This window comes from Aquarana catesbeiana, linkage group LG11, assembly GCF_042186555.1.
Source record: "Aquarana catesbeiana isolate 2022-GZ linkage group LG11, ASM4218655v1, whole genome shotgun sequence".
In the NCBI taxonomy this organism is placed as follows: Eukaryota; Metazoa; Chordata; class Amphibia; order Anura; family Ranidae; genus Aquarana; species Aquarana catesbeiana.
The window spans coordinates 39,253,254-39,263,625 of record NC_133334.1 but is presented as its reverse complement, the minus strand read 5'-3'; the positions used below and the strand labels follow the sequence as shown (position 1 = coordinate 39,263,625).

Sequence of the window (10,372 nt, the reverse complement as noted above, 5' to 3'; positions counted from 1 at the left end):
AAACGGTAGACTATTCCTCGAAGTGACATTTATCTGTATTTCTCAATTGCAGAAAACAGCCGTTTGCTCCTGTCACAAACAATGGAATAAAGCACTGTTTGGCCAGCCGGGTGAGACTTTTTTGCTGTTTGCCGTGACACGTGAAGGTCTGTTGACAGCGTGTTTGACCCACAAAAAAAACAACAAAAAAAACAGAAAAGCGTGTTTTGAAGTGACACAGTAACACAGCTGTGAGTGTCATGCACTGCCTCCCTCCAGCGGCCAACAAGCCAGCAATGTTCTGATGTTCTGCAAAGCATTGTGGCTTAACCACCGCTATCCTTGCAAAACACCAAATCCCAGGTGCACAGAGAGGAGGGCAGGGCCCGGGTACAGCTGCGGAAAAGGGGGTCAGTGGCTCTCCCCTCTCTCATTGGCTGTCAGGCTGAGTGTAGTCATTTGAATTCTGGTAGGAATGATAAATAAAAGCTCACAGCTCTCTCTGACAGACAGAAAAAAAGTGACGCTTGTTATCTCATGCTGAGAGTTTGAATGACACTTCTGTACGAGCTGTGACAGGCAGGTAAAGTACGTATGTCTCTCTGTTCATTATTTGGAAGTTTACAGGCTGCCAGAGGAGCCTAACCAGCTTGTCTTTTACCCAGATAGGGGCACATATCCAGGTCACATGACCAATCATGATCCTGTGGCTCAGTGGTAGGGGTTTCAACCTGACGAGTACTGTACCAGCCAGTCAATAAAAAAAATTGTTATTAGAAGAAACAAAAAAATCACAAGTTTGGTATTTTTACTCAGAAAAGGTGGCAAACGTATTCTGTCCCCTCTGCTATTGATTATCTCTACATTGGCAGTTATACCCATTAGGAAAACATTTTTTGGCTGGGGTTCTGCTTTAAATGGGACACGATATTACATCTTTTATTATTATTATTTCTTTTTATATTTTATTAAGTTTTTTAAATATTAATATTATTTTTTATTTTTTATAATCACACTAATTACTATTATTATTATTATTACATTGCATGTATCATTATTATTATTATTATCATCATTATTATTGTTATCATTGTTTTTGTTGGTAATCACACTAATGAAAATTATATCTATTATGAATATTATGTTTATTATTATCAGTATTGTTACTAATATTTTTGTTTTTGTTAGTAATCACACTTATACATACAGTACATATGCACTTTACATCTTATATCTTACCATCTAACCCTTATAAATTCCACATCACATGCAGTTCAATCTTTCTTTCTATCTTTCTTTCCTTTTTTCCCTTCTCTCTTCCCTTTCATTCTTTATTTCCTTTTTTTCTCTTCTCTCTTCCCTTTCTTTCCTTTTTTCCCTTCTCTCTTCCCTTCTCTCTTTCCTTTCTTTCTCTCTTCCCTTCTTTCTCTCTTCCCTTCTTCCCTTCTTTCTTTCTTTCTTTCTTTCTTTCTTTCTTTCTTTCTTTCTTTCTTTCTTTCTTTCTTTCTTTCTTTCTTTCTTTCTGTCTTTCCCCTTTTCTCTTTCTTTCCTTCTTTCTTATGGCAAATTATATTTTCAAAGGATCAGTCCTTTAAAGCTTATATCTTACCATCTAACCCTTATGAATTGCACATCACATGCAGTTCAATCCTCTCTCTTTCTTTCTTTCTTTCTTTCTTTCTTTCTTTCTTTCTTTCTTTCTTTCTTTCTTTCTTTCTTTCTTTCTTTCTTTCTTTCTTTCTTTCTTTCTTTCTTTCTTTCTTTCTTTCTTTCTTTCTTTCCTTTTTTCCCCTTCTCTCTTTCTCTCTTTCTTTCTTTCTTTCTTTCTTTCTTTCTTTCTTTCTTTCTTTCTTTCTTTCTTTCTTTCTTTCTTTCTTTCTTTCTTTCTTTCTTTCTTTTCTTTTCTTTCTTTCTTTCTTTCTTTCTTTCTTTCTTTCTTTCTTTCTTTCTTTCTTTCTTTCTTTCCTTCCCCTTTTCCCCTTCTTTCCTTCTTTCTTATGGCAAGTGATATTTTCAAAGGGTCAGTCCTTTAAACCTTATATCTTATCATCTAACTCTTATGAATCGCACATCACATGCAGTTCAATCTTCTTTCTTTCTTTCTTTCTTTCTTTCTTTCTTTCTTTCTTTCTTTCTTTCTTTCTTTCTTTCTTTCTTTCTTTCTTTCTTTCTTTCTTTCTTTCTTTCTTTCTTTCTTTCTTCCCCGCCATATCCCTCTCTATCTGGGAGTATGGGGTGTTCCCACTCACCTTTGTCTTTTCCTGCTCCCCCTGTTACGTTCTCCATAATAGAAAATAAATACAGATCAAACAGGGATGATGGGAGCCCCTCAGTGGATACAGCGGGTGCACAGACCCAATCAGTGCAGAAATCTCACTGATAGGGTCCCTGAAAAAAAACAAACAACAAATCTGATTTTTCAAATCGGATATTTCAGGAAAGGTGTTAAAGAGAAACTCCAGCCAAAACTGTTTTTTTTTTTTTTTTATTTCTAGGTTTCTGTTCAAACATAAGTGCTAAAGTGAAGGATAATCTCTCAAATTAGTGATTATGTCCATATATTACAAAAAAAAAAAAAAAAAAAAAATTGGCTGAGGTTCTGCTTTAAATGGGGGCATATTTATTATTATTATTATTATTATCGCTTTCATCATTTTTTTTTTTTTTTTGTTGGTAATCACACTAATGAAACTTATATCTAACCATTATGAATTGCACATTGCATGCAGTTCAATCCACTTAGCTATAATTAATCATTTTTTACACTATCAATCCTTATTTTCAGCAATGAGAGCTGAAAATAACATATGTAGTATAGCACAGCAATATACGTCTATTATATGGCAAACAAAGGTCTTACATTTTATTTTGTAATTTATAGTAGAAATTAGCTGGAATCTGGCAGCTATGAACACTGAAAAGACTATACTTCCACTTCCAGTTTCTTTCTTTTTTATTTTAATATATCATTCTCAGAATTATGTTACAACATGTGACCTTTTTATCATTTTAGAACAATACGCTGAGGGTTAAATTACTGAAACTGGAGAGTGCAAAATCTTGTGCAGCTCTACATAGAACCCAATCATATTCCAGATTTTTTTGTCAAAACTTAATAGAAAAAGCTGAAGTTAGAAGTTGATTGTCTACCATGCAGAGCTGCACCAGATTTTGCACTCTCCGCTTTTAGTAAATCAACCCCAGTTTGATTCCTGTAATCTGCTACTCTTTGTTCACTGATATCTGCTAAGCCTAAGGTGTTTTATTATATAATGAATGCGTAAATAGATATTGAAGGATGTTAGTGTTAATTGAATTGTTAAGTGGGTATTGATCATATCATTATCATTTCAATGCTGGCAATGCCGCTATACAAGAAAATCACATAGTAAAAAATAAATAAATATATGTACATATATATATAAAAAATAAATTGTATTAACTGCAAAAAGATTTGTGATAGAACATGCATGTTTTCCGAAAACCCTATGACACCTTTAAGGCCCCATTCACAGTGTTTTGTAGCTTGAAGGCTGAAAGCTCCAAAACGCCCCACATGACAAATCCCATTGTTTTCAGTAGCTACTGTTCACATCTAAGCATCCTGCTGCCTTCAGTTGGATGACTACCGCGTAAAAAAGTACAAAATGCTCAATATGAGTGTTTTTTCGGACACAGTTTTTTTGGCTAAAACAAAAATGTCTGAAGTTTGAATACATATGTAAAATGCTTGTAATATACTAAAATGCTCAAAAACACTCACATAAAAATGCCTGAATCGCTCTGCGTAGGTGTAAATGCAGCCTAAGGACAATATATATATAGATATATATATATATTATTTATTTATTTCATGAATGGCAAAATAAAAAACTTACCTTTGCAAATACATGTGAAGCCACACTAGCTCATCAAGGCACCGCAGCAGTCCCTTACTTACAACTGTGTTCCAAACTATGGGACATGTACAGAATATAGCAATTAAAAGCAGGGTTACCAGCAACACACCACAAGTCTGACAACCCTCAAGACAACTGAAAATTTCCAGTATGTGTCGGACCCAAATCCAATAAAGCAAGAATATAGGTATTATAGTACAGATACTATTTTATTGGTAGCATAATATAGATATGATACCACCATAATGTGCATCATGTTCTATATACGGTGTTTTATAGACATTCCTGTTTAGCTTTTGTCTGTGCATAGGTAATCATAAAGACTGACCCAGTAGTATATTCTCATTCACACAACATTGGGTGGAGTTCTGGATATGATTTGTTCACTCTGTAAAACTGCCATGAAGAACAAATTGCAGCCTTGGTGTGAACTCTGCAGGTAGTGTTCAGATAACCACACTGCAATGCCCTGTCATCTAATTTAGCATTTTAGCATCCATGGGGTTCAGTACCCAATTTTAGACCCATTGCTTGCTTGCTATGTGTTTTTGACCCACCTGACAAGCGCCTGAAAACTAGCATAGAGTTACCAAAGTCTATGGGTTTTGGCCTCAGCATATTCGAATGCGCTAGCAGCAACATTTTTTATAACGTATCAATTTCAAACAAACATTTGTAAATCCAGGTTTTATAACATGTCAAGCAAACCTTCATAAAGGCAAGCTAGAATAAAATGCATCCTTGGTTTGAACTCTGCAGGTAGTGTTTAAATAACTACACTGCAATGCCCTGCCCGCTAGTTTCAGAATTTGAACTGTCTATTGGGTTCAGTGCACAATTGTAGGCCTAAAACTTGGAGGTTGCTTGCCAAGTGGTTCTGACCCACCTGCCAAGTACCTGAAAACTAACATAAACGTAACAAGGTCTATGGGTTTTGGCTTCAGCATTATGGAATACACTAGCATCAAAATGTTTATAACATGTTAAAGAAAAGTTTTATAAAGGTTGGGTAGGCTCCAAGGTAAATTTCAAAAACAAATTGTAAAGTATGTAGATTTGCTGTTCACAGATTATTAATAATTGTACTTTTTTCATTTCAGTAATCAGGAACATGGATTATCCCTTGGTCTCTGTGCCATGGGATCCAGTATCCACCAAAATGCACCAGCCATATAGGAAATTCTCTGACTGGAAGTTTAAGCTGTTTCGGGTGAAATCTTTGGAAAAGTCCCCCTCTCAAGAGGAAGAAGATGATACTGGAGTGTCCTCAATCGGCTCCCAGGAGACATCACCTTATTTTGATGTCAGTTCAGATGACCTTAGTCAGGAGACTTTATCGCAATCACCTTCAGAATGCATAAGGCAGGAAGAAAGTATGATGGACAATGACTCAGAGTTGAAAAGAATGGAGGAAGATGCTCACATGGCCACTTTACAACACCTGTGCCGTATTTGTGGTGTTTCTTTTAAAATGGATCAACAGAGCAGACAATATCCAGTCCACGGGCCTGTGGATGATGATACTCAAGAAGTCCTAAGACGGAGAGAGAAGAAAGCCACCTCTTGGCCTGAACTTATTTCCAAGGTTTTCAAAGTTGACGTCAGGGGTGACTTGGACACTATTCACCCAACGCGTTTCTGTCATAACTGCTGGACTATCATGCATCAGAAGTTCACCAATACCTCCAGTGAGGTTTATTTCCCCCGCAATAAAGTTGTGGAGTGGAAGTCTCACTCAACCCCATGTGAAGTTTGCAATTCCTCCAAAACCCGGGGAAAAAGAAAAGGAGGACTTCTCCAGAATTCGATCCTTCCCAAAAAACGCAAAATCAGCATAGAGCATGGAAAAAAGAACATAAATGGAAATACCACATCCTTCTGGAAGAACAGTAAAGCTCTGAATCAGATAAAGGCTAACTGCAAAAAAATTCACCTTGATGCCAATCTCCTGGTTGTGGACTATCCTTCTGACTTTGTCAAGTCGGTGACTTGCCAGGTGTGTGAACATATTCTTTCTGATCCAGTGCAAACTGCCTGCAAGCACCTGTTTTGCAGGAACTGCATTCTTAAGTATATCAAGATCATGGGCTGTTACTGCCCAGCCTGCAGATACACGTGCTTCCCAACTGACCTTACAACGCCAGTAAAATCTTATCTGAATATTTTAAATTCCTTGGTGCTAAAATGTACAGTGGCTGGGTGTGATGAAGAGGTCTCTCTTGGAAAATACTCTCACCACATCTCCAAACATAGGGAGATAAAAGGTAAAGAAGCCTATGCTCATATCAACAAAGGTGGACGCCCCAGACAACACCTGCTGTCGCTGACAAGGAGAGCTCAAAAACACCGTCTAAGAGAGCTAAAGATGCAAGTAAAGACCTTTGCTGACAAAGAAGAAGAGGGAGATGTTAAATCAGTTTGCTTGACTCTCTTTCTACTGGCCCTAAGAGCAAGAAATGAGCACAGGCAAGCAGATGAGTTGGAGGCCATCATGGAAGGCAGAGGAGCAGGTCTTCACCCTGCTGTTTGTCTTGCAATAAGAGTAAACACCTTCCTGAGCTGCAGCCAGTACCACAAAATGTACAGAACAGTAAAAGCCATAACTGGTCGTCAAATCTTTCAGCCACTCCATGCTCTCAGAAATGCAGAGAAGGCCTTGCTGCCAGGGTATCATCCCTTTGAATGGAAGCCTCCTCTGAAGAATGTCTCTGCCCGTACAGATGTTGGCATCATGGATGGCCTTTCAGGACTGAATCGTTCAGTTGATGAATACCCAGTGGAAGCTATTTCTAAAAGATTTAGGTATGATGTAGCCTTAGTTTCAACTCTAAAAGACATGGAAGAAGATATTCTTGAAGGCTTAAAATCTCAGGATTTGGAGGAATACCTAAGCGGTCCTTTTACTGTGGTGGTCAAAGAGTCTTGTGATGGAATGGGAGATGTCAGTGAGAAGCATGGCAGTGGTCCTCCAGTTCCTGAGAAAGCAGTACGTTTCTCATTCACAATCATGAACATCAGCATTCCCAACAACAGTGGGTCTGTTAGAATCTTTGAAGAGTCCAAACCAAACTCTGAACTTTGCTGCAAACCCCTTTGTCTAATGCTTGCTGATGAATCAGACCACGAAACTCTAACAGCCATCTTGGGTCCTTTAATAGCTGAGAGAGAAGCCATGAAATCCAGTGAACTAATGTTAGAAATAGGTGGAATCCTCAGAAATTTCAAATTTATCTTTCGTGGCACAGGGTATGATGAGAAGCTTGTGAGAGAAGTAGAAGGACTGGAAGCCTCAGGCTCTATCTATATTTGTACCCTCTGTGATGCTACTCGGCTGGAAGCTTCTCAGAACTTAGTCTTCCATTCTATTACCAGAAGTCATTCTGAGAACTTACAGCGCTATGAGACATGGAGAACCAACCCTCACAATGAATCTGTTGACGAACTTCGTGACAGAGTGAAAGGAGTTTCAGCAAAGCCATTTATTGAAACCCTTCCGTCCATTGATGCCTTACATTGTGACATTGGAAATGCAGCTGAATTTTACAGGATATTTCAGCTAGAAATAGGGGAGGTCTACAGAAGTCCCAATGCAACCAAAGAAGAGAGAAAGAAATGGCAAACTATACTTGACAAACACCTTAGAAAGAAGATGAACCTAAAACCCATAATGAGAATGAATGGAAACTTTGCCCGGAAGCTCATGAGTAAAGAGACTATAGAAGCAGTGTGTGAATTAGTGCAATCTGAAGAGAGACAACTGGCGCTTAAAGAACTAATGGACTTGTACCTCAAAATGAAGCCAGTGTGGCGCTCTTCATGCCCCGCCAAAGAATGCCCTGAGCTACTATGCCAATATAGTTATCACTCTCAACGTTTTGCAGAACTTTTATCCACAAAGTTCAAGTACAGATATGAGGGCAAGATTACCAACTATTTTCACAAAACCCTTGCCCACGTTCCAGAAATCATTGAACGCGATGGCTCCATTGGAGCCTGGGCCAGTGAAGGAAACGAGTCTGGCAACAAGTTATTCAGACGTTTCAGAAAAATGAATGCTCGTCAATCCAAAGTATATGAGATGGAAGATGTGTTGAAGCATCACTGGCTGTACACCTCCAAATATCTGCAGAAGTTTATGAATGCCCATAATAATTTGAAAAATCAAGGTTTTACAGTAGATATAGATCCTCAAGCAACACAAGAGGAAGGTGTAGATTGTTCTATTGATAATTTAGATTCAATGGAATTCTGATTTCATCTGTCAGAAATCTATACATTTGTTTTATGTTCCATCTAGAGTTAACCAGGTGTTCCTTTTATGGAGGCCTACCAGCCTAAAGTGCCAGTGATACTCCTTTGGTTATCAATAAGGAGTATGAGTCATACAGTTTTCAAAGGGTGCCAAGAGTTAATTAAGGAGCACTGAGTAACTTACAAAGGGCATCAAGCTCCAGAGTAACGTTATTGTGCTAGAATTTGTGCAGGTGAAGGGACTTTAATATATATATTGGTCCTTACTAGCCGTGCGTTTGTTTAATATTGAATAAGTATCATCGATATACTAAGCAAACTCAAAGTGCTTTTAATGTTTGTGAATGAAGGGAAAATGGATCGCTAATACTAAAACATCTGTTTTATTTGCTGTATTGAAAGCGATCATTAATTTACTTTGATGATTAAAAATATAGGTGTTATGGACATGCAGTAAACATACGAGAGGAGTTTAATTTTTTTATGTTATTTTTTTAAGGTAGTAAGCAGTAAGGCAGCAATATTTTAGGTTAATTTTGTAAGCAATGATGACCCCATGGCTGAAAATTACTACCATTTTAGCAAGCTTCTTGTTGTGTATACAGAATTGGAAGTGAAGACAAATCTTCCAAATAGGACACAAACAGTGGTTTTAACTATTCCACAATCTAAAAAACAACCCAAAACCTTAAAAATAGACCCCAAAGTTTCTCATTTTTGATTTTGCAAGGTCTATGGCAGGGATAGGCAACCTCAGCACTCCAGCTGTGGTGAAACTACAAATCCCATTATGCCTCTAGAAGTCATGCCTGTGATTGTCAGGGTCTTGCAATGTCTCATGGGACTTGTAGTTTCACCACAGCTGGAGGGCCAAGGTTGCCTACCCCTGTCCTTTGGTATATATTCATTCTTAATAATTACATCAAAGCAGTGGAGCCTTAGTAAGATACTTTATTATAAAAAGAGGTCATGTGGACTGCTAATGGTTCTACAGATTTAGTTTTTTTATTTTTTAATATCATTTAGTTTATATTGTAGGATTTATTGGAAGACTTTTAAGTGTAGCCTCCGTGGGTACAGTACTTAAACCTATAACTCTTTGATCCTAAAAGTGTTATATATTTTTTTTTAAACTGTTCAAACTGTTTTAAGCAGAAGAATTGATTATGTCAATATTCTGTGCACAGGGATACGGTGACGAGATCTTTTTCAAAGTAATGTTTTAATGAATTTATTATTTTTAATCTATTTGAGATATTATACATTTAGAATTGAGATCTTTTTAATACAATATAAATATTTTTAGACTCGGTCCATTTAATGCATTTATATTTTAAATCTATTTTAATGCATACATTTTTTGCATACAATGCATTTATATCTATATATTTACATTTATAAATAAGACATTTTTAATACAATATAGATATTTCTAAACTTAATCCATTTCAGTCTTTAAAGGGCTATGATGTGCAGTATTCCACAGCAATCAGATTTTATGTCTTATCAGCATTAAATACTGAGGATGATGAAAGATACAAGCTGATTGGTGGTTTCTGAAATTTTACATCTAAATGTAGATGATCATAGTGGAAAGTGTTTTTTTTTTTCATTTGAAGTGTTTAGAAAAACCTAACAATGAACTTTTCTTACTTGTTTCCTTTTGATCTGTTAAATATACAATTGAAAACATTTTGTTCTTTATATTTAATAAGTGCATTATAGATGGTAATGGATTTAAAATGCTTTGAAGTATGTGAAACAATACATTTTTTATTATGCGGAATTGCCACTTTACATTTTCCATAAGTGTATTCGTTTTGCAAATAATCAATGTTGTTTATGTGCACATCCTTGGTACACAACCTCACTTTCATTTTTGTTTTTGATTTTTTTAATTGAAAGAATACTCTTTTTCTTATGCAAGTAATAGTTTTCTACCTCTAATCACCTTACACTACATTTTTTTGTGGTGTCTCAGTCCCACCAGCTGTTAGACTTCACTATCGTGTTTCAGTTAGTGGTAAGAGATGAGGTGGCATTTTCGATGGGAATTGCTGCCTTTTTTTTTTTTTCTTAACTGTAAACTGGAAACCTCTGTCACCTCATAGTTTAAGACATTATTTAGACGTTATTTGAATATAATTTTTTTTTAGACGTTTTACCTCAATATGTTACTTTATAGTTAGAATTTGCACTTTGTGTTAGGCATTCTATCTCAGGAATTTTTCTGTACTTTTGTA

General features: G+C 36.5%; 1 protein-coding gene across 1 annotated transcript; it reads left to right on the top strand.

Moving 5' to 3' along the window:
- The first annotated feature begins 493 nt into the window (after positions 1–493).
- On the top strand, positions 494–9,401 carry RAG1 (recombination activating 1). Its single transcript, XM_073604184.1, has 2 exons — positions 494–562; positions 4,979–9,401. Exon 2 carries the CDS (start codon positions 4,990–4,992, stop codon positions 8,128–8,130), a length of 3,141 nt encoding a protein of 1,046 aa, XP_073460285.1. The 5' UTR covers positions 494–562; positions 4,979–4,989; the 3' UTR covers positions 8,131–9,401.
- Positions 9,402–10,372: the final 971 nt, after the last annotated feature.

Excerpts from the sequence above, each read along its gene's own strand:
- RAG1 (XM_073604184.1), top strand. The coding sequence starts at position 4,990 with ATGGATTATCCCTTGGTCTCTGTGCCATGGGATCCAGTATCCACCAAA.